The 25,423-nt window shown below is 38.3% G+C and overlaps 2 protein-coding genes across 4 annotated transcripts in view; both read left to right on the top strand.

Annotated features, from left to right (window-relative positions):
• The window catches only part of LOC143721342 (ras-related protein Rab-37), a 39,231-nt gene extending 21,372 nt beyond the window's left edge, over window positions 1-17,859 (top strand). For both annotated transcript variants that reach the window (XM_077211636.1, XM_077211637.1), the window contains exons 3-9: window positions 7,112-7,153; window positions 7,686-7,752; window positions 9,902-9,954; window positions 10,119-10,184; window positions 12,547-12,603; window positions 12,689-12,765; window positions 16,802-17,859. In XM_077211636.1, the coding sequence (XP_077067751.1) occupies window positions 7,112-7,153; window positions 7,686-7,752; window positions 9,902-9,954; window positions 10,119-10,184; window positions 12,547-12,603; window positions 12,689-12,765; window positions 16,802-16,904 (465 nt within the window). In that variant the 3' untranslated portion in view covers window positions 16,905-17,859. The remainder of the gene's footprint in view (window positions 1-7,111; window positions 7,154-7,685; window positions 7,753-9,901; window positions 9,955-10,118; window positions 10,185-12,546; window positions 12,604-12,688; window positions 12,766-16,801) is intronic.
• Window positions 17,860-20,874: 3,015 nt separating this feature from the next.
• Window positions 20,875-25,423, top strand: part of nherf1b (NHERF family PDZ scaffold protein 1b) — a 39,133-nt gene continuing 34,584 nt past the window's right edge. Inside the window, exon 1 of one of the 2 annotated variants that reach the window (XM_077211630.1) lies at window positions 20,875-21,621. In XM_077211630.1, coding sequence (XP_077067745.1) covers window positions 21,133-21,621 — 489 coding nt within the window. In that variant the 5' untranslated portion in view covers window positions 20,875-21,132. The remainder of the gene's footprint in view (window positions 21,622-25,423) is intronic. The other variant, XM_077211631.1, reaches the window with a different exon arrangement.

Here is a 25,423-nt window from a genome sequence, read left to right as displayed (position 1 = left end):
CTCTCTGGTGACATATGCAGGACTTCTCCCATCATGTAGTCCTTCTTAAACCCCGCTCCTTTCTTAAAGGCCCCCTGAAATCAAAATGTATGTTGTTGTTTTTTAGCTTTTAGCATGAATATGTAAGCCTTGAGGTTATGAAAAAGCTGGTGTGTTCCAAAACAATAACAAAATTTGCATTTAGGAGATATAACCATTCAAAACTAAAGATGATGATACACAGGGCAACTTTTTGAGCAATGTTGCTGGGCAATCTTGCCGAGAGATTGCCGCTTGGGCACTTACACATTGAAAATGGGCAATAATTTTCTCTCTGGATAATTTAGTTCGGTTGTGGGCCCTGTGTCTCATCTGGTCGCCCGTTGAAGGCAACATTGCCCAGCAACATTACCCAAAAAGTTGCCCTGTGTATCATCACCTTTAGTCTTTCACTTCCGCTAAAATGTATCACAGATTTGTATGACATCACCGCGGACTCCAGCTTCTCATCACATCTTCTGTCCAAACAAATGCTCTCTAGAATCTAAAGCTCCACCCCTATACTGTAAATACCACCTGGCCAAACCGACCGCTGACCCGTCACAGAGTAATATGGGTTGGATATGTGTGTTCGGTTGCTCAAACGCTCAAGTTTTATTCCGTTTTCCATGGCTAGAATTTATTCACACCTCTACTATTGAATCCAACGTATCATCATCGCTCGGATTTGCTTCCATTGTGCTGCCAAGTACAACTTGCAGTCTGTGAGGTAAACTAAATGCTATTGGCTATTTGAAAAGGGGGAGGAGTCCTTCAATATGTCCCGCCTTAGCTTCCCGGTTCAGTGGAAAATACTACAACGCATGACACAAAGCTGCTCGTTCCAAGGCACTTCAGTGGGACTTTAACCATTGACTACAACTTACTTACTTAGGCCCATCGCTCCTCCTGGAGCATAGGCCATCAACAGCGATTCTCCAGCGGGCATGGTCTTGGGCGGTCTTTTCTATTGGAGTCCAGATGATATCACTCTTCTTCAGCTCAGTCTCAGTGTCTCGCCTCCAGCTGTTCTTGGGCCATCCCTTCTTTCGTCTTCCTTGAGGGGTCCAAGTGAGGGACTGGCGTGTCACATTACTCGTTGGTTTACGTAATGTGTGTCCAATCCAGCCCCACTTTCTCCTCCCTATCTGCTGGGTGATGGCTTCTTGATTGGCTCTTTGCCATTGCTCCTCATTGATTACAAGTTTGCATTCATCAAGAGCATTGCCACATTTCAAAAAAATCTAATCACAATCGATGCATAGAACCAAGTTACACTCGGATGTACGTCACAATTCAGAAGAAGATATGCTGCTATACTTCTCTTTGACCATGACTTTAAAGACCGCATGAAATAGTTTGGCACTTTTAATAGGATATTTATTAGCAGGAAGCTGAACTGAGATGTTTTAAAGAGCACATCCCATAAAAAAAAAAAAAATAGCCAGATGGAATTTGTTTACATCACTTCCAGAAACCATAATTTGCTAGTTGTTAATGTTAGGGACATTCTCGTTGTAGAGAGCATCTGATTGGACAAAAAAAAATAAAAAAATTTGTGTGTGAGCCCCTAAGATGAGTCATTTAAATATCTTATTTTCTCAGAGAAAGAGTTTGGGTGGCTTTCTGGGGTTTGTTTTTTTGAGTCATCATGGTAAACACAGTTGTTATTGCAGAGGCTGTTCTGTCAGTTGGCGTCAATGGTATGTGTTTTATTGGAGGAAAATAAAGTTTGTCATGCTCCACAAATAGATATTTGCCCTCAAGCCAAGATAGTCAGTTTGATTTCACAGTATGTATTTTTGCAGGGAAGTGAGGGTTGGCTAAAGACCTTGAAATGGTGAAGGTTTTGCATATGGCGTGGAACAGATTCTAACGTCAGAATCGAGGAAAAAGTGCCATGCTTTGAAACGGGTGTGATTAGGAAGTTCAAAAACCCCTTTGAAGCCTATTTTTTTGATTGCCTGCCAACAACTATTAAAATTATTCGGAAATGAAGCATTTTATCTGCCGTGGCTCAGGGAAACAGTGAAGCATTTCAGTGCTGGTATTTTTTTTGAATGGCACAGCGGCAGCACTATAGCCTGTGTCTATTTTGGGCTCTTCCTTGTAGCACTTGCTCAGCATGAGGATGTGTGGGAGCCAGAGCGGAGCAAGTCTGATGCCAGAGAAATGGAAAGCCTTTACAACAAATTGATGGCTATGGTTGATTTATGCTGGATAGACAGAGGGCATGAAAGATGAACGTTTTTCATAAATCGATATCCTTTCCAGTGTCAAAAGGTCCTTGAAACTGATACAGTTTATTTGTCCATTTCTCAAATAATAGGTTAAGACTTGGATAAATCAAGCAGGTTCCTAGAGCAACTGTCTAATGAAAATCCTATAGTCATATACCATCATCGCTATATGAATGGAAACGGTAAAGAATGAATTGATCCCGGTATTTCTTAACATTTCCACAATTGATTATTTTAGTACTTTCGAAGAAGTGCCCGTCGATATTTGTTCCTGACTGACACTGATTTAGAGGGATAGTTCACAGAAAAACTATCCTTTTAGCTAACTATCCAATAGCTTTGTGTGTGTTATTCACTGAAAATATTGGTCACCATTCTGTTTTATTTTGTGTTGAATCGCAGTTTCGATAATCTAATTCTACCAAAGACTTTATATACACAAAGACGGTGCACTCGTATCCTTTTTATGAATGAGAGAGTGCAACTCGTAAAATGTAGGAATAAGTCCCGCCTTCTAAATTAAAGAGCCAATCGCCAGTTGGTAAAATCATTGCAGCTGTCGCTAGAAGCTCCAGCTGCTATAAAAACATAAGGCCGTGTGTCCACCAAAGTGTATTTTTTTCATGTGGCTGGCGTATTTTTTCAATTGTTTTCAATGGGAGCGCCACGTTCTTAGAACGCCATGAGCGTAACGAGGCGCTGAGCGTTTTTTACTGGTCGCCGAGAGTTGAAGAATGTTCAACTTTGGGTAAAACGCTGCACTCATCACTGTCACTTTTTACCGAGCCGTCCAATCACAGTGGAGGAGGGGCGGGACAAAAAACACACCGACCAACTGTCACAACATTCTTTCTGTACAACGACGTCAACCAGCAGAGCTAACCGAACAAAATGGATGAAAAATAAATTTTGAGTATGAAACAAATTATCTGTGAAATCGGTTACAAGTAAACTGAGCTGCGGATATTCTGTATGATAGCAAAGAACTGAAAAAACGCTGCGCTGCCAAAACGCTCTCAAGCGCCCACAGCTTGGCGTTTTCAGCAGAGCGTCTAGCGTTTTCAGCTGGCTAAAAATGCTTTGGTGGACACGCGGCCTAAGTATTGTTTTTTTTCCCCCAGATCTAAATAACTACATTCTCACCTAAAAATTACATTCCGTGACACAACAACAGTAGTACTTGTAAAATGATGGTGTTTGCTCGTCCGCAATGACACTCGCTGCAAGCGGAGTGATACACACCGTTAAGAGATTACCGTGGTGACAGACTGGTTTAAGATTGCATGACTGGAAAAGGCTCTTTGCTAATTAGATTCAAGAACCAGAACGAACTGTTGTAGAAGACTTTTTAACACTATTTGAGCATAAGTTTGAGATAGCTGTTGTCAGATTTCAGTGGTGATTTCATAAATTAAATTTAATCGTAAGCTTGGTGAACAGCTTTGAAGAATTTTGTTTCCTAATTCAAAGAGATGGGAGCTGTGCTTGAATGACTGAAATAGTTGACTAAAGATGACCGCAGAGTGAAATGACTTGACTTGAAGGAACTTTGCTTCGACCTTTTGCATTTTGTGGAACAAGTAATATGATATGCGTTTGGAACATCATAAGAATGAAGACTATTTTGTTTTTTAATATAACTTTAAGTCATAGACCTACACACACACTCGTGTATGTATTTGTTCGTACGCGCACGCACGCGCACGCACACACACACACACACACACACACACACACACACACACACACAGTAGTCAACATTTGAAGTGGATCAAAAAAGTTTATCAAAGTTGTCCTAAGACAAGAATGGGTATTGTTCAAAATTCATGTATAACTTTGATTAAAGATTTTGACCCATTTCAATTGTCGACTACTTTATCTTGATTGTATGCATTCTTCAATGCATTCAATTCCAGAATGCATACAATCAAGAAGTGTTAACAGAACATTATGAATGGAACATTCCTTCATTTAAAAAAAAAGTAGAAGCGGTTCTGAAAAAGAAGCATTTCTCAATTCCCGAGCCTAATCATCAATACCAGTTTTGTCACTGGATTTTCAATTTATCTTTTTCTGCAGCTTGTGATGGTTTTGCCCTTAGAGAAAGAATGAGACATCTGAGCTCTGCTGAACGCAGTTTTGTCAAGAAAAAGAATTGTGTTTTCATTCCCGTCAGATTGAAGGAACAATAGAGACATACCTGCGCTCTTATTGAACCGGTTCATGTTCTTCTCAAATGGCTTTGTGCTGTGCTCTTATTTAATTTTTTATGCAGAACGTCCTGGAAGGTGCTTTAAGTAGCCGAAGCATGCATTAGTGATAGTCAACCGTGAAAACTGTTTTGTTGTCATTTACTCCCCTGTTGCTCCTAACATGCCTTTTTATTCCTTGTGTGAATCACAAAAGGAGAAACTTAGCAGAAATTGAATCTCATCTTTTCCACTTTAGTAACTGTAGCTTTTAATACCTCATACCTCTGTGCCAGCTTTGTAGTTTAATTGACAAATGTGTATTTATATTAATGCAATATTTATATAAAACTGGTTTAGCGCCGTCACTGTTATGATGACATGAATTAATTAAAGTACACTTTCTTTATTGTTCATTTAACCCTGATATAATATTCGACCACCATAATAAAATTATGCATCGGTAATAGGTCACGACGTCAATAACTACTGATCAATTTTCAAGGTAATGTCATGGCTAAATTTAACTCATTTGGACTGTCATGTAAAAGTGTTTAAATAAGGGGAATTTAAGCCTTCATGTAAGGAAAAAAATTGGGGAAAGTTACTTTTTAAAGTAATGCGTTACTTAGTTACTTTTCTGTCATACTTAGTTGGGTTGTTACCGTTGCATTACTTTCTTGCACCTGAGCTGGGCTTGCTTGTTTATTAATAAGAAAAGGAAAAAAAAGTGATATTTCTGGCAAATATAAAGGCCCTTTCACACCAAAAGTGAAATCATTGTGCCTCAGGCTGAAGGAAATGCAAATTCACACCTGTACGGTAGGTGTTTTCTAGCATTTGAAAAAGTAGCTCAGATATTTTGTGAATTTAAAAGTAATTTTTTATTTTAGTTACTTGAAAAAGTAATCTGATTACATTTCTTGCATTAGTTGCACTGTATTGAATTACCCCCAACGCTGGTAACAACGACTGCAGTCTTGTTTTATTCCTGATCCTGTTTCGATGTAAAGTAAATGAAGCCGAGGAGTCCATTCTTACTACTCGGAGTCGACTGCAAAAAAAACTGGAATTGAACACCACTACATTTTAGTATTCTTAGTTAACATTATTTTTAGTTGCCAAGCCAAATTTTAACTGTTCGTTTAACCCTTAAATGCAATCATTACATATTCGGGTCTTTAGCAATCCAGATGTAAACATAACACGTATGGATCTCTATCTGTCGTGATAATATAAAACTCTCCTGATATTAGTGTAACAATTACAGAAGAATTAAATGAAGCATATTTTGTGACCTTTTGGAGCTTGGAAGGGTTCAGTTTAAGCAGATGTTTCATACGATCATCAGTTTCCTCATCAGAGTCATTTCAGGTTTTGCTGATGATTCTTCGTATTCTTTTGTTTTCTGCCTGTAGTGACTATGAGTGAAACGTCACTTCATCATTGTGTAGCAGACATCGCCACCTTGAGGAATAAATGTGAATTGTGCTTATTTAGTCATCAAAGTTTCCATTATTGTTGTGCAGAAAAAAAATATACTCAAGTTGTTTACGACCCTATACAATTTTTACAAAAAAGAAAATTAATGGGAAAACGGGCATTCTTTTATGATTTTATTTTATTTTTCTTGTTATATTGTTTATAATGAATTGAGGAATATTTGTTGAAGTCTAACTTTAAAAAATGAATGAGGAGGAGGGTAGTGAATGACATCCCGGGTCGATAAAGTTTGTTTTTCAATTTAAAATATATATTTTATTTCAGCTTTATTTCAATTGCCAAAAAAAAAAAATTTATATAGGTTTAGTTTTCGTTAACAATAACAACACTTTACTCAACAAATTTCTCCTTTTGTCTTCCATGGAAGAAGTCATACGTGTTTGAAACATGAATGTGAATAAATGATGACAGAATATGGCCTATTCTTTGTCACTTTCTTGAGGGTATCTAGTTAATAGATGAGGAGCACTCCGGCATTTCATTGGTGTTCAAGCATTATCATTTTGGTCTGAGGGTTACAACTGTTTGATAATGGAAATTAAAGGATGATGTAGGGTAACATTAAGTCAGACATGTTGTGTAATTTCTATCCAACTGGTGGCACCTATAAATCCACATGCTTTCAGTCGTGTCTGCCAAGAAAAGAGAAAGTAACGAACAAATGCCTCTCTTCACCTTTAAACACCTACGCTTTTTGATCCGTCAGCATTAACTACACTGAATGATTGGTCGGGCCTAAATGGTTTCCTGTAGATGTTATTTGTGAATGTCTGCGGATGATAATTATTCATCTCTGGAAATCTCACTTCCATTTGTGTGACTGACGTCTCTGATTGCACTGCCATTTGGTGCATGAAAAGATAAGTCTGGTTCTCTCAGTGCAGAAGGTGCGATTTTTAAAATGTTTTGCTCACAAAGGAAGTAACGGCTGACGTCAACAGGAAATTAAGCAGGGAGCTGGTCTGTTATTTCATCTTCAATATATAATTAAGTCTGTGTGGAGAGACTGGCCTCACAAAAGCGAAATAGCATAGTTGGAGATCTCACTTTAGTATAGCTAAATTGTTTTCCTGTGTGTGTGTGATTTCCTTGAATAACATAGTATTCACTGTTCATTATTTTGTGGTTTTAATGGGCGTTTCTTCTTCCTGTTGCCTGTAGAATAAGGTGGTGACTGTGGATAACATGAAGGTCAAACTCCAGGTAAGCAAACACAAGTTCATAGTCTATTTACATATTTATACCTCTTGTTAGTGGTGTTTGCTGACACAAGCATCAGTATGGGAGGACTGTATTGAACTCGTCCTGAATGGTGTTTCAAATCATGTGACTTGAACAGACGTCTGCTGGCAGATAAAAAAAACGGATTACTAAAATCTCATCACTGCTCTAGCATCGTGGAGGTGTGTGTTTTGCACAGGCAAGCACCAGTCACATTTATTTCAGAAAACTGAATTCGGTTGGCCTCCTGCCGGTTCACAGATAAGGTTTATTACATCAGGACAAAACCACAAATCAAAATATTCTAAATGCATTTCAGGTTTCCCTCTTTGCCACATTTGAGATCCCAGTCAGCTACATAGTGTCGGCCCAGATCCGGCCCACATCTGGCACGTGTTGAATCCACATGTCCCAGATGTGGGCCGACACTATGTTTGTGTCTGGGATGTGATTCATGTTGTTGTGTGCCTGACTTGTAAATGAAGCCTCACCTGTTAACGCTCCTCTCCTGCAGATTTGGGATACGGCCGGGCAGGAGCGGTTCCGCAGCGTTACTCACGCGTACTACAGAGACGCTCAGGGTAAATATCACACCTTCACTGAGAAATCACACGACACCGTCTGATAGACTTCATTATTGGTGCCGTGTCTTATTAAAGCTGTACGTCACGAGAGGCCATGCATTACCATGATTTTACCATGAATCACGGCGTTTCTTGTGCCTGAAACAAAGTGGAGTAAACTGGTCAAATCACTGTGATATTTAGCCTCAAGTGAATTTTTTTTTCTAAAGCGGTAACAACAATATAATAAAATGTTTAGTAATTCAATAAACATATTCATGGTATTTATGGTAATTTCTTTGGGGTTTTTTGTTTTGCTTTATTTTTTGCTTTGCTTTTTGTTTTGTTTTACTTTATATTTATTTTTTGCTTTGAAAAGTGTATTGAATAAATATTGCTTACAAAAAATGTTTATTGCTTTTCAGCACTTGTTAATTTTCTGTGTGTCTGTCATTGAAAATGGCTGTTCTTAGGTGCACCACAAAGAGTAGTAAACTGGTTTACATTTATTCATTTAGCAGACGCTTTTATCCAAAGCGACTTACAAATGAGAACAATAGAAGCAATTAAACTAACAGTGGTTAAATCAATCAAATATACACCCTTGACTGACTTAATTCTTTTATAAAATAGTGGTAACAGCAATATAATTTAATGTTTGATACCAATGTTCAGTAAAAAAACATTAAATATTATTTGGTAATTTCCAGTTTAAATACATTTTATTTTATTCAATATATATAGCCAAAAATGCATGTTCATTGCATTTGAGCAATTTTGTGTAAATTGTTCGGTTATTAAAATATGTATTTACACTCATTGGCGACTTTATTAGGTAGACCTCGCTAGTGCTGGGTCAAACCCCCTTTCGCCTTCAGAATTGCCTTAATTCTTCGTGGCAGAGATCCAGACTGCTGGAAACATTCCTCAGAGATGTTGGTCCATATTGACATGAAAGCATCACGCAGTTTCTGGAGATTTGTCGGCTGCACATTCATGATGCAAATCCCGTTCCTCCACGTCCCAAAGCTGCTCTTGGATTGAGATCTGGTGACTGGAGGCCGTTTGAGTTAGTGAACATGTTCAAGAAACCAGTCTGAGATGATTTGAGCTTTGTGATGTGTGTTATCCTGCTGGAAGTGTCCATCAGTAGATGATACACTGTGATCATAAAGTGATGGACACGGTCAGCAACAATACTCAGGTTAACTGTTTTTTTTTAAACGAGGATCAATTGGTACTAAGAGACCCAAAGTGTGGCAAGAAAATATCCACCACACCATTACAGCACCAGCAGCCTGAACAACTGATACAAGGCAGGATGGATCCATGCTTTCATGTCATATTATGATCCGACAAACTGAATGTATCAGCAGAAATCGAGACTCGCCAGACCAGGCAATGTGCTTCCAGTCTTCTACTGTCCAGTTTTGGTGAGCTATTGTGAATTGTAGCTTCAGTTTCCAGTTCTCAGCTGCTGTGGCTCTTCTGCTGGTTAAATATGCTGTGTGTTCAGAGATGCTCTTCTGCAGACCTCCATTGTAAACGACTTGTAATTTGAGTGACCGTTGCCTTACGATCCGCTGAACGGGTTCTCCTCTGACCTCTGGCATCAACAAGGCATTTCATCCACAGAACTGCCGCTCACTGGATATTTTCTCTTTTATGGATCAATCTCTGTAAACCCTAGAGATGGGTGTGTGTGAAAATCCCAGTAGATCAGCCGTTTCTGAAATACTCAGACCAGCCCAAAACTACACAGTCATTTAAATCACCTTTCTTCCCCATTCTGATGCTCAGTTTGAACTTCAGCGGATCGTCTTGACCATGTCTACGTGTCTAAATGCATTGACTTACTGCTATGTGTTTGGATTATTATATATTTGCATTAACGTGCAGTTGTACCTAATAAAGTGGCCGGTGAGTGTATATTGGCATTATATCAGTCATAATTAGCTCTGCTCTCTAGTTATTGGCATTTCTTCGATCAATGAAAAGCTCACATTGGTCATCCACTGGTCTGAACGATCTTTTACAATCAATCTTTACACGGTTTCATTTGAATCTCAGTCTCTGTGGAAAACGTTCAGTCCCACAGTGCAGACTTGAGTCAGCTCAGCTCTGAATCATACGGCATGACTTGAACATAATGTCCTTTCCATTTCAGCTCTACTGCTGCTGTATGACATCACACGAAAGGCCTCCTTCGACAACATCAGAGTAAGACAAACAAACATTTGAGACATTTAAAAATGTGTTCATTTGAGGTTCTTATTTCCCTGCTTTTGTTAGCGTGGGTTGTGTGTAAGACATTTCTACTGCAGATGTGTTTCTTGTCCTTCTAAGCGTGTGTTTGTTGTTGTTGCATGTCTATTGCTATGCAGGCCTGGCTGACTGAAATCTATGAGTACGCACAGAAGGATGTGGTCATCATGTTGCTTGGCAACAAGGTAAGTGGGACTTCCTGAAAGGAATGAACCGAGATAAGTAGACCCTCTTGAAAGGTACAAATCGTGTTTTAATGCATATGCAGACACAGACACTCACTTTTTTTTCACTTAAAAAAAAAAATCATTTTATTACTGTACTGTCATTTTAGCGAGTAATTCATTTTTGTTCCAAGCATTTTTACCACACACCTTTTGTCATCTTTCTTCCATTGTTTGATGTGCCATTTGGGTGTGTTCTGGTGTAACTGCACTAACTGGTTTTGCGCTGGATTAGATAGCGCCCCCTAATGGACTGATTGAGCCAGAGAGCCTCATTTATATTATAAATCGCTGGTAATGGACTAAATGATGAAAAGGGACTGGGAATATATAAATGCACACAGCCAAAGTACATTGTCCACAAGACTTAATGTTGCATGAGCATATAAGTGCCATAACTTATGCTGTTATTTTGAATAATTGGAAACGCTGATGTTTTTAAATTAATGGCCGTACATAAGATTGCTAGTCTGATAAGGTCAAACATTGTATTGATATTAACATTAACATAGGTTCAAAAGTGCTGTAAAAAAACATATTGCTCTTTGTTCATTCAAGTTAATGCATTGATATTAACAAATGCGATCTTATTGTTACCATATTAACACTTATAATATGTTAGTGAATCAAGACGAAAACAGGGTTTGAAAGATGGATTTATGATGTACTCGTATATTATTTAAACTTTATTCATTTTGAACAAAAAGTTACATAAGTGAGTCCCTCCATATTTAAGGGATCATGTATCCGTTTATTGAAAACATAAAGGCACAACATATAAGAATTTTGGATTAAAATATCCAAAAACCACTAGAACAATGTTATACATTTTGTCGACTTGTGTACTTGCATAATCCCAAATGTCTCCAACAATGTTTAAATCCAGAGAAATCAGATATTTTAACCAGTGTAACGGACCGTGTCATTGCGTCGCCTGTCAATGATGTCATATCCGCGCTACACTCGATTTCTGGTTTACTTCACTAACGACGCTTTCAAATATTATGTTTTACAGGTGAGCAACTGTTTGGATACTTTTATCGACAGAAAAATAATCATTGTTATACAGCTCAATACGACTAGTTGTATTGTTTGAATATCTTGTCTAAAGTGACCCGTATGAGTAGTAATTCAGCACTCGCTGTTTTATTAGAATGACATAAAATAATGTGAATCTAAATGATAAAAAATAACTGTCATAAAGTTCAGGGAAGAATGAGGTTGAACGTTAATCGTAACTCTAATCGTAAAATAAACATAAGCAACAAAAAGAAAGGTGCGACTGCGGCATATAAGCATAATTATAACAGCAATGTAAAATGTCCTGTGGCTCTCGCTCCCGGCCTGCTTCACACCACAGTAATGTTAATAAAATTTAATCCATTCGCTCATCCATGAACATGATCTCTGCCCGAGTCCCGTCGGATTGCTTTCCATCGGCTGTGGAGGTGAAGACAAAACTCCCATGATTCCGCACTCATTCACGGCGTCATTGTTTTGAATAAGCGACCTCTAGTGGCGAAACTTGCATACAGTGCCTTTAAAGGGTAAGTTCGGCTTTTTACAAGTAAAGCCCTGTTTTAAGATCGTTTCTGATTAAATCGAACGGTTAAGATTAAAATTTGGAGACATGCTGCTGTCCCGAGAATTTTAGGTTTTTGTGTTAGCACCCCCCCCACCTATATATATCTTATATATATATATATATATATATCTTAACCGTTTGATTTAATCAGAAACGATCTTAAAATAGGGCTTTACTTGTAAAACGTCGAACTTACCCTTTAAAGCTGGAATACACTACACGAAAAAAAGATTTGACATAAAACAGATTACTGATTAATTTTACGTTTAATTCAGTGTGTTACTTGCCAACTTTGTGAATGTTTAAAGAGAAAAACTGGTCATCATAAACTAAACAACTGAGGATGACATAAGACAGACTTTTATGCCTTTCCGAAAACAAACGCCTCCGTTCTAGGAGACGCACAACAAATGACGACAATGTGTCTTCTGAAATCGGCTCAAAATATCAAATATGTTTTAATATCCTCTAACTGAATGGAATCAAAGTCTGAAGGAAAAGTATCAGAATCATCCTACACTACGCCATTACCCATCACTATTATTACATATGTCAGGCTTTACAGGGTTAACTTGTTTATCTCAGAATGTTTCTTTACTAAAATCATAGCAGCATATTCAAAACTGGACCTCTATTCACACTCTTGTTGGTTAGTTTGACTTTGTAGGATAACATGGGTATGTAGGCCCGATTATCGGTAATAAAATGTGTTTTTGATGTGTGTTTGTGTTCCTCCAGTCAGACATGGCTGCTGAGAGGGTCATCACACACGAAGAAGGGGAGAAGCTGGCGAAGGTATGAGTGGATGTGTATTTAACACTCATTCAAATGATCAGTGAACAGTTATTTTTATTTAACTTCAACACTTTCTTTACTAAAGCAATATGGAGTCCCTTTCATGGAGACAAGTGCCAAGACCGGTGTCAATGTGGAACTCGCTTTCCAAGCCATAGCAAGGTCTGAGACTATCTTTATTCATACTTTAAGTGAATTTTAACTTTTAAACAAGTGTCACTATAACTATTGATCATATACAGTTGTATAAACACATATTAAAGTTAGCATGAAACTGAAGTTGAGCTAGTCTTTTCCTCTCTATTGTGTAGTACAGTCATGTGAAAAAGAAAGGACACCCTGTTGAATTCTATGCTTTTACGTATCAGAACAATAAAAATCATCTGGTCTTAAAATTTGGTAAATGCAAACTGAGATGAACAACAACACATGACATTTTACACAGTTTCATTATTTATCAAAAATAAAGCCAAAATGGAGAAGCAATGTGTGAAAAACTAAGTACACCCTATGATTCAACTGCTTGTAGAGCCACTTTTAGCAGCAATAAGTTTAAGGAATTGTTCTCTGACAGTATCAGTCTCTCGCATTGATGTGGAAGAATTTTGTCACGCTCTTCTTTACAACATTGCTTCAGTTCATTGAGGTCTGTGGGCATCTGTTTATGCACAGCTTTCGTAAGGTCTCCTCTGAGGTCTGTGCCCGGTTGCATAAAGCACCTTAAGTGTAATTTGCCCTTAAGTTCGCCCTTATGTTTCCCTTAAACCTAAGGGTGTTGCAAAATAAAAAGTGTTACTTAAGGGTTTCTTTAAGTGAAATGTCATAAACACTTAGAATTTCCCTTAAATGCTGTTTTTTCACTTAAGTAATCCCTTAAAAAAAGTGTTGCATAAAACCCCTTAACGGTCATTTCCCTAAGTATAACTTAAGGTTTGGACATCGTAACCTTAAGAGTAACGTGGACAAAAATAAGACGACTTTGCTGAATTTATGGAACCAGCTGAAGATCATTGTGCAAAGAAGAATTTTTAGGGATAGGGAGAACCCTTTGGACCATCTTAGCGATGAAAAATTGTTGCAAGAATACCGATTTGATCAACGTGCAATGTACAGCAATAAAGCACACTCTTCACCATGGTGCGGTGCATAACTGCTACAATCTTAAAAGCGTAGTCTTGCTTAATCTTACCTGTTTTGTTGGCTTCTTTCTTATAAAGCGCTCAGCTCTTTTTTTGCGACCACAGAGATGTTTTCGTATTTGTTAAGGACTTCCTGAACCGTCCTCTTCACGTCAAGATTCATTGCATTGATTTTTTTTCCCGTTATTTCTTCCCATCGTTTCTGGGTTTTTTTTGCAGCAGCAGTTACATTAGGATTTCGTTTGCTTTTCAAAATTGTATTCGTCAAGAAGAATGCATTTCTCCTCTGTCCAATTAGGCTTTCTTTCTTTTTTTCTTTATCCATTCCGATATCCTAGCCTACTTTATTTGATGAAACTGTGAAATTGCTAGTGATAGTGTTTTGCTTATCTATGGCAACAACAGACGTTTATAACGTCAATCCAGGATCTCTGTCGTGAAACACTTAAATGTTTCCCTTACCTAAGAGAACCGTTTAAGAGATTATATGCAACACCCTTAAGTTATTCTCTTGGGTAAGGGGAAATCGACCCTTAAGTATCATACTTAAGGGAAAACCTTAAGGTGCTTTGTGCAACCGGGCACTGGACTTTGACTGGGTTACTGCAAAACCTTGATTCTTTTCTTTTTTCAGCCATCCTGTTGTAGATTTGCTGGGGTTCTTGGGATCATTGTCCTGCTGCACGACCCAGTTTCAGTCAAGCTTTAGATTTCGAACAGATAGTCTCACATTTGACTCTAGAATACTTTGGTTTACAGAGGAGTTAATGGCCCAAAATCATCCCCCCTCCATCAGTGTGATGGACAGTTGGTATGAGGGGTTTGTGCTGATATGCTGTGTTTAGTTTAAGCCTAGCTTAGTGCTGTGCATTATGGCCAAACATCTCCACTCTGGTCTAATCTGTCTGAAGGACATTGTTCCCGAAGTCTTGTGTTTTTTTCAGATGCAACTTTTCAGACCTAAGCTGTGCTTCTTTTTAGAGAGAAGATTATTTCTCCCGGCGACCCTCCCATGCTTGTACATGCCATGCTTGTACCGTCTTTACTTTAATGAACTTAAAGGTTGAACATGTTAAAGCTGCAGTAGGGAGTTTTGAGAAAATGTTGACTTAGCCTGAAAATTTGAACAAGCACAACTTACAGGTCCAACCTCCTTGCTCTCTGCTGCGTTACAGCTCCTCCCTCCACAGCTCCTCCCCCACAGCGGAGCCTGCCGTGAACGCGCAGGCTAGTAAGCAGGACCACCGATGACGGCGGATTTTAAACAGTTATGGAACATTCATTAATAGGGACGAAACATCAACAATATGCTTTACATTGACTATGGCCTGCCCATACTTTGACTACAAACTTGGTCCATAAATCATTATGTATTTTGCAATACATGTAACTTTATAAGGTTGCACTCTTTCTATAAGTTATAGCTACTAAGATAACGTTAAAGGATTAGTTCACTTTAAAAAAAAACTTTAGCTGATAATTTACTCACCCCCATTTCATTCAAGATGTCCATGTCTTTCTTTCTTCAGTCGAATCAAAAGAAATTAAGGTTTTTGATGAAAACATTCCAGGCTTTTTCTCCATATAATGGACTTCAATAGGACACAAACGTTTCGAGGACCAAATGACAGTTTCAGCGCAGCTTCAAAGGGTTTTAAACGATACCAGACGATGAATAAGGGTCTTATCTAGCGAAACGATCGGTCATTTCAAAAATAAATAAAAAAACTTTAAGTTTTATAAGCACAAATGCTCGCCTTGCTCTGTTCTGTGATGCACGTTCGTGATCCTGTTCGAACTCGTTCATCCAAATGAACAAATAATTTTTCGAGTCATTCGTTTGTTGAATGAACGAAATCACTCCGAAAAAGACTTGTTCAAAATGAACAAATCTTTTTTGGAGTCATTTCGTTCGTTGAATGAACGAAATGACTCGAAAAAAGATTCGTTCATTTGGATGAACAGGCTTGTTCGACTTGAACTGGCGCTGCACAGACCGATCGGTTGATGACATCAAAGTACCGCGAGAGCGATTCAAAAGCATAAGGAGCCGTCTGCTCTCTAATCGCTCTCGCGGTACTTTGATGTCATCAACCGATCGGTCTGTGCAACGCTGGTTCAAGTCGAACAAGCCTAACGAGTTCGAACAGGAGAGTCACGAACGACGGTACGCGCTCGCGCTGTGCAAGAGAGGGGTGATCAGCGCGTACACCAGCGTGATTGACACTGCTAAGACATTCCTCCTGGCTCTGATTGGTTGTTTCTGACCGGGAGCGGTGTATTTCTGCAAATGGCAGTAGGACCACAGCGAGGAGCCAGAGGAGCTTGATTTTTTCACAGATTATCTGTCTCATATTCTACTTTCAGGACATAATGAGAGTTTTAACAAATATCTGTTTACAAAAGCTACCTACTGGAGCTTTAACTGAGGCCTGTAGAGTCTGAGGTGTAGCTCTTGGGTGTTTTGGGATTTCTCTGACCTTGGGTGAATTAGCTGGGACGTCCACTGCTGTGAAGTTTAGCAACTGTCTTAAGTTTTCCACTTGTGAATAATCTTCCTCACAGTAGAATGATGGACTTCAGATGGTTTGATAATTGCCGTATAAACGTTCTCAGATTAATGGCAGCAACAACTGCTTCTCTAAGATCATTGCTGAGGTCTTTCCTTCTTGTTATTGTGTGAACACACACCTGAATGATCCAGACCAGCAAACTGACAAGACTTCTGCTTTTATAGAGGAGATCATACTTGCTGATGATCAATTAGCCTAATCAAAGACATTTGATCAGCAGTGACTGATTGATTCTTACTCTCTTAATTCCTATAGAAACAGTAAGGCTGCACTTAGTTTGCACACATGGCTTTTCCATTTTGGCCTGGTTTTTGTTCAAAAAATAATTGGCATGCACGGTGTAATATGTCATGTGTTGATGTTCATCTTTTTCACACGGGCCTTGAAACTGCATAAGGACTTAAATCTGTTTTTAAGGCTTTGTCAAACCAACACTTAAAGTTTGCCACACAACATTTAAAACGTCACTCTGTAATCTCCACACAGAGAACTGAAGCACAGAAATCTCCAGCAGCCCCACGAGCCCAAGTTCAAGATCCACGATTACATCGACTCACAGAAGCAGAAGTCCAGCTGTTGCCGCGTGTGACGGACCTCCTCCACGTCCAAGATATTTCTATACGAAGATGTGTGTGTGTGTGTGTGTGTGAACATTGTTTTGATGTGTCCTATGATCCCCCAGAACCCTGTTCGCTTTCTAGTCAGGAATATACAGCCAAAATACTGCTGAGGTACATCAGAGTAATAAGCTTCTGGAGGTGGTTTTTGCTTTATAAACTGCATTAATCCAGGTACGTCTGTCTGTGTAACATGATTTTTCCAGGTTTCTCTGATGGTTATAGCCTCTGTCTACACGCAGTATAAAATATATTGTTGTTACATTACATTATACGCCACGCAAATGTGCCGGGCAGTGAGCTTGTCTAGTGTTTATAAAATCCTGTATATTTGAGTTTCTTGCAGAGTCAAAATATCAGCTTCTGTTAAGTATTATGTTTACAATCAGAGAATATATTGACTTCAAAACAATCATAGCACAGCTTGACTGAGTCAGAGCTTGATCATTACGTAATATGGGTTTCATTTCACGTCACACTCACTAGTATGATTGTTTGACATTCACAGGGGTTAATGTGAATATGGGCTGTAGCCTATTGTAAAATATAATTTTTTTCACAGTACAAAGTGCCATGAGAAAGTTCGATGTAATCACATGTGTTTTGTAAGAGAGGGCTTTTTGTGTGCTTTGTTTGGGTGTTTTCCATCGATTCATTTGTTAGTATTTAAAGCCACAGGGGGGCGGTGTTACACACCGAGAAGTACGAATAAATAATGAGCTTATCGATTTAATTGTTGCCTTATCTTTCCAGTTTATATGTGTCCTGTATTTTTAAATAAAGTGAATTAGGTGAAAGTCAGGTTGACCGATGGGTCTAAGAGAAGATGAACAAGTCTTATTTGAATGAGCAAATGCTTGTGTTGTACCATGTAAGTTGTTTTGCATACAATCATCTGCCAAATTAATAAATGTAAACGTTATTTGAGCTTGGCGAGACATTGGTCTGTGGACTGCTATTGGTTATTTTGAGTCATGTGACCGCACACTGCACCTGTTCGCTAAATATCTGGGACTTGCGACTCCGTTTGTTTGTTTTAAGCTTAATGCATATTCACCTTCTGCAGAAACAGGTCTCAGTAAAGAAGGCTGCCTTTCTAACACTAAATCGGACATTCAATTTAAGACGATCATTTGGAAGATGGTGTGTTTTGTTTGTTTGTTTTTTTTAACAATCGCTAGGAAGCATTTTTAAATAGGCTTGAGTCACTCTTTCAAAACTCTTCACACAGTTTTCAACTTCAGCACGGCACAACAGTGAATTTCACATTCAAAATGCATTTCGTGCTACATGTCTCAAATCAACTCATTCTTCCAGGTTTTTTAACCAATACACACTCATAAAACAATGGCCCAAAGAACACTAGCCTATACAACAGGTAGCGTTTTCTTTTGTAAAGTTTATTTACAAAACAAGAATGACACCCTCTGATGTTTATAATTCATTGCAGTGTAAAAATTATATGATCAATAAGTTATGACAAATATGCTATATTTTTACATTGTTTCAATTACATCCATTGGTTTTACTCATCAAAATAAGCTATTTCAACTTCTTTATGAGTTAAACAAGATTCAACTCATTTTTTAAAAAAGTTTAATGTAGCCTAATTTAAGTTGATTTGACTTGGGCTTAAAGTTATTTGTCCTTAATTTAACGCAGAAACCTTTTTTTGTGTGTCTGTAGTCTGTTTAGTCCATGTTTATATTCCAGTAGGCCTACATAATTATTCCTAAATTTCACCTTGAGAATGGATGGCAGTGAAATTGAAAGACTAACACTTGTGTAGGTGTGCAGCTAAATCTAATTGTTTTGATCATATTTTGAGTGTTTAGATTCAGATTTTAGTCTTTCAGTGTTTAGTTTTAGATTTTTGTTATGTTTTTGAACTTAAGTTAACCATTTTGAAAAGAGGTGCAAATTGGCCTGTAGGTAGGCTACGTTTTGGTGATGTTTGTGTCTGAGAAATGTATTCATGTAATTTGAAATATGTCATTAAATGTATGTTGTACCAGTTGAGAGATGTGAACGCAATTGTTACGACGAACACAATAGGACTAGAAAAGAAGTTAGGCTACATTGATTGTCTTTCATGTCGCGTTTTTGGTAAACTGAGCAGAAAGGCTACTTTTTAAAAAGCTTGATACTGGTCGCAATTCACTGCCATGCGTGAGCAGGACATTATTATTTTTTTAAATAATCTTTTTGTGTTCCATAAAAGAAAGAAGGGCATTCAGCATTACAGCACCAGGTGAGTAAATTATGACTTAATTCTCATTTTAGGGTGAACTATCCCTTTAAGTAGCCTATGCTAATTAAAGAAAATACTGTATTTTAAAAATACAAGTCAGCAAAAGCTCGAAGGCAGTACAACCAATACAGCCTAATGTGAATTTAATATTTATAATTATCTGTGCATTACAGTAATGCAGTTGTATCATGCATGATATGAGAAAAGGGGAGGCAGTGTCATGAATGTCAAAATACAAATGATCTTTAACAAAAAAAGTATAGGCATTGCTTATTATAGTTACTGTAATGTTGCAGTTTATGATGCATCTCAAATTAACTGTAATCCTGATTTTTTTTAATTGTTCTTTAGAAGATGGTGATTTAGATTTCTATTTTAACACGATTACAACACTACCAATGATTAATTTTTTTTAAATTCATATTTTAGGATTGTAGATAAAGGAGACTGTGTAACTTTACAGTCCAGCGAATATTTCTCACATTATAAGTTTAGTTTTAAAAAGATAGTTTCATGTGGACTATAACTCAATTGGTTTCCTCTGCTATTGCCCTGCAGAAAGATTATTGAACAGTGCGACATGTGGTGTAGGTCTATAATAGGGGTAAATTGTCACAATGGAAACACAGAACCGTAGTTTGCCTCAGAACCGTATTAGCCTACTATGTGACAACTAGCCCCAGTTCCCCATATAGCCTACTGTAGCAGTAGACCTAGAGGAAAGATAATACGGATCATTAGGTCGTCAATGTGTAGCCTACATAGACTCCTTCATATGGGGAAGTCTGTGTAGGCTACACATTTCGACATGACCCTCTGGTGCTCCTCGGTCATGTTTGACCGATTTATTTATTTTTTTCATCGGAATGGTATGAAACTTTTTTAAGTTTTGGCATTTGCTATGTGAAAAAAAACAACAACCAATAATTCATGAACATGTTTCGAACAGGTTAAATGGTCCTGAAAAAAATAGTCACACTTGTGCTCTTTGAGTTCAAAAATTACGGCATTGGAAATGAATGAGAGACACATTTCATCTAGTGGAAACTTTTGGTACTGCGGCCTAAAGTAAAATCTGACTGAAAAAGTTATTTTTTAACATATCAACCTCAAATTTTGAACAACTTGTGTAGATATATGGCTTTGATTTTCTCACAGTTTTAGAGTAAAACGTGTTTTTGAAAATATATATTTCATATTTTTCATAACAATTAACGTACAATTCTGAAACTTTTTTAAAGTTCACTTTTTAAAACCTTTTTCACTTAAGCAATAATCTGTCGTCTTCTCGTCTTTGAAAAGAGATCAAGCTTAAGTCTGTGCTCTAGCATTCAAGATTTACGACAGTTTAAGTTTGAAATGTAGCTAATTTTCAGGTCTCAAAAAGTGAATAGCAAAATAGATTATAAATACTGCGTACATACAATTTAGTACCGTAGAATCACCTATAAATACAAAATATTAAATAAAAAAAATTATCGAACTAAAATAGGCTACAGCAGCTACATTCATTTCATTAGAAAAAAAATCGACACGCGAAGAGCATCAGAGGTTTTTGAAATATCTGATTTCATTCCAGATATGTGTTTAATTTCTGTTAAAGGAAAAAAAATGAGTGTGCGAGTGACATCAGAGTAAACAACAGAAGTGGAAAGTGCGAAAAGTGCAGTCCCAGAGAATGCGATGACCCCAGTTCACCATGTCCTGAGCGGGCAGCAGAAGAGGAGGATCCAGAGGAGTCACTCCTCCATGGGCTGGGTTTGTATTGATGTGCTGCCTATCAAACTCTCGAACACTCGAACTTTCTCTTCAGACTTTATCAACAACAAATCCCTTCATTTACTGAGACTGCGCGGGTTAACATGCTTCATCCGTGAGCACCTGAGCGCAGGACCCTCGGTTATTCTGAATTTCTTAGGCTGTCAGATTAAATCCATTGGTGAACTCGCATGATGCCCAGCCAGACTCAGCGCCCGCGACTGTGCGTCCTGGACAAGGGCGAGAACGGATACGGCTTCCATCTGCACGGAGAGAAGGGCAAAAGCGGGCAGTTCATCCGCCTGGTGGAGCCCGACTCCCCCGCCGAGCTGGCCGGTCTGCGCGCGGGCGACCGGCTGGTGTTCGTCAACGGAGAGCGCGTGGAGAGCGACAGCCATCAGCAGGTCGTGGCGAGGATACGCGCGAGCGCCGGGAACCTGGAGCTCATAGTGGTGGACGTGGACACCGACCTGCTGCTGAAGAAACACGAGCTGAAGTGTGTGAGGGAGTTCGTCACGGAGGGGATTCCGGTGCCCGAATGTGACGATGAGCCCGAGATCAGCGACGAGATGATGCGGGACGACACGCCGCCGCCCCCGGTGCCGGAGAGGAACGGAGAGATCATCCCCGTTTACATTCCCGCGGTGGAGAAACTGAGAACATCCGTGAGCTCGGATACGGTGAGAGACCACGCGCTAGGATGATTAAAAAGTACCTTGGTATTCTTAGAAGTAAATAAAGTAATCATTCAGGCTACTCTTGCAATATTTGCCATAACACTTTTTGCGTGTGTTACTCGTGTGTCACTTTTACTCGTGTGTTAGTTAATATTACATTTAATATATTTTACATGTAGGTACTAAACTTAATTGTTACAAATGTGTAACTACAAATATATTTAAGTGTACAATGGAAATGGCATCAAAGTAGGCTATATTTTAGTTTATCATAAAAATGCCTGTCAGTGCATGAAATTGGTAATTAACCATATTTCGAAGACAATAGAAGTAATTATGAAGTTAGGCTATATAAAGAGTCCTACTTAATTGGGTCAAACTTTTTAAAGTTGAATTTCATTTCATATACATTTAAACAATTACATTTTCATTTAAGTGCACTGAACATGCAATTAAGTGTCTGAAAACATTACATTCAGTTCACACTTAAGTGTATTCTTGTTATTCATAGTAAGTGCTCTTTTTAAAAGTATACTAAAGTTTACTTCTTTTTCACAAGGGAAGTTATGTAATAATTCGAATCAACCATTGAAAAAAAGTATTGGTTGAACAACACTAATCTGAACATCTGATTACATATGTGGCATTGTAATTTCCTTAATATATTAAAATACACTGATTTAATGGTATTATCACACAAAATATATACTTTTGTAAGTGTACTGGTACATTCATGCAATATCTTGTAAAATACAACAACAAAGTACTATGATATGGTCTTTTGTACATGATCCTTGGTAATTCCATGATAGTATTTGAACTAGTACCTTGGAGCACCATGCCAAAGTATGGGTGGATGATGAATATGGTAATTGTATATTAATGTAATCACTTTATGGTCCTACCACAGTTGAACCCTAAACCTAACCCTTAAATCTAAATTGGTCATACTTTATTCTTGGAGAAGTCTAATTACATCCACCATACAATTCAGTTTCATTGCTTTGATGTTTTTTTTTTTTTTTGTCCATATGTGCAGTTGAAAAATGGCTTTGTATTCCCAAGCAATTATAACAGCGCTATGACAACTGTGAAACACACACCTACACACTGTAGTGCACTTGGCAGGTCGCACACCTATAGTGCTTCTTCAGTTATTGACTGTGGGCGGCTGGCATGTTGAGGACGACCTCCACTGCACGTTAGTTCCCACAGAAGACAAACAACTCCATTCAGCCTCCATCCTTGAGTAAACACTTTTAATACACAGTTTCACACCACAGCCAATTACACAGTTCCAGGAGGAACATTATTACCACCACTTAAAGCTGATCATATGATGAACAGATCATCTTTGTGTTCACAAGCTGGAGGATTATTTTGTCCAGCCGTCTGAGAAAGATCTTGTTGTGGTTTTCTCAAGCGTCGCTCTAATTTCTGTTCAGACAGTTGTAACCCCGGTGTCTTTTGTGTGTGTGTGTGTGTGTGTGTGTGTGTGTGTGTGTGTGTGCTGCTCCTGTGGTAATGATTTGCACATTACTCAACGAGGAAAAAGGCCAGACTCCAGAACAGCTGGGCTCCCCATGGTGACAGTCCTGTTTACCGCTTAGACCCCCTATTCATTCTCATGTCATCTGCATAACCAAATTACCCAGAATACCCAGAGTGTGCTGATCTGTTCTCTAAGCCAACTGCCCTCTGTGAAATGTTAATTGCTGTAGTCTATTTAATTTCATTAATTTGAATGCATTATTTTTTTAAAATAGGATTGAATGAATGGTTCAATGACTCACTCATAAAGAATTCACTTGTTTCATCACTGGATGAATCAGCGTTTCTGACCGAAACGCTTGAATGAATGATTCAATGACAAATACATATTTTAACAATGGCTTAACAATGTAATTGATACAATCATTATTTGAAGCACTAAGTTACTTTCAAAAGGTGATTTGCTCTATTTTGATCGCTATCGTAGACATCAGTGTTTATATCTGAACTATAGGACGTTTATCCCAGTACTTCTGTGGTAATTTGACAGTCCCTGCAGAAAAACGCAGAGTTTTTTTGTGATTGTTGCGGGCAAAAATCCTTGATTATGCGGCACTTTTTCTTAAAAAATGCGATGGATGGAATATGCGGGATATTTATGCAATTTTATGCGATGAAATTGCGGGGAACTTGCAAAAACTGCGGGAACTTGCAAAAACTTTTTGATGAAGAAAAAAAAAAGTGATTCCCCAACACCCTGTTCTCACTAGGCTACTACCTTAATGTAAGGGTCATTTCTTATTACTTCCTATGATAAGCAAGCATACTACATCACAGGAAGTGCTGGGAATATTTAAGTTCTCATCTTTTTTTATTTCAGACCTTAATAAACACGTGGTGTTAAACACAAACTTAAAAAACTTACAAAAATGATTTGCGGGCTTCATCATGACTTCGTCGCGGGGTTTGCAGCTTTTCGATGATGTTCACGTCGCGTAATTACGTCACTTCATAACGTTCCCATGGCAACAGGGGGAAATGGCTGCTCTTGTGTCAAGTAAACACAACATCTTTCAACTTTCTGCTAAGATGTGTGTCTTTTTGCAACGAAAATGCGGGGATTATGAAATTATGCAAGCCCCGCATATTTTGCGCAGAAATCGGCAATTTATGCGGTGAAAGTGCGGTGTAAAAATGCGGCCCCCGCACGAATATGCAGACTCTGGCTGATTATGCACTAAATCATGCGATCGCATAATCGCGTTTTTCTGGAGGGACTGATTTGAATATTTGTAACACAGAAATAATGATACTATGTGGTTGAAAATCTGTTTCATACCTGTACATGACGACTGCTCTCTTTGTCTCAGGCTCAGCGGCAGCGCTAACACAGATCTGAATGAGATCGCGTTGATGTTTGAATCAAGATATGCGATCTTTTAATTATTAATCGTGTAATAGAGAGAATATAGAGAGATGCTACAGAGTGATCACGTTGTTGAAACTGCTGCTTTAAACAATACAAACCTGCAATCTAGTTATGTTGGCAAACTTGGCTTGCATCAAACTTCTTCGTAGCTGATAATCTAAATATTCCATAGATTTCTATTGAAATCTGGTGACTGTTACTCAAATCCAGTCTGTCTTATTCTCAACCTTTCAGAAGACATTTGCTATCGCTTATCAAATGCAATTAAGTGCACTTCTTTTTCTCAAGGGTGTACGACCTTAAAACTTCCCTTTTCAAAGTTAAAACATTTTGAAGGGAAGTTTGAAGGTCGTACACCCTTGAGAAAAAGTGCACTTAATTGTATTTGATAAGCGATAGCAAATGTCTTCTGTTAAAACGATACAGTCATGTTGTCCTACGACACATTGAGTCCCTTCCGCTTCTCCAAATCATTTCTCTACAGAAATACACTATATAATGTACATCTTCAGTTAAAGAACAACCCTTTAAAACCTGCTGCTGATGTTGCAAGTTCCTTCTTTTGTTAATATACAAGAGCTTTAATTCTGTATTGTGCTACAAAAGGAGTGATTGAATGAAAATAATTGAGAAAACCTGGTCTGTTCAGATGTTTTCACGACCACCACATGACTCTTTCCATGTTTTTTCTTTTAAAAGCCTGTTGCTTTCCTGTACTGCTCCGAGGGGAAGTCCGAATGAAATCTGGGAAGATAGCAGGGCTGTTTTTCAATCGTGCACAGATGACTGGTCTTACATAAGCCGTTTCTCTGAGGCAATTACTTAAGTGGAAGTGCTTTTGTGTTGGGTGAAATCGACTGTGACTCTCTGGGTCAACTGCTGTTT

The sequence above is a fragment of the Siphateles boraxobius genome, unplaced genomic scaffold, assembly GCF_051911475.1.
Source record: "Siphateles boraxobius isolate OS27281-9 unplaced genomic scaffold, OSU_SipBor_1 66, whole genome shotgun sequence".
NCBI lineage: Eukaryota > Metazoa > Chordata > Actinopteri > Cypriniformes > Leuciscidae > Siphateles > Siphateles boraxobius.
The sequence above is the reverse complement of the archived record's forward strand: the minus strand, read 5'-3'. Positions and strand labels throughout refer to the sequence as shown.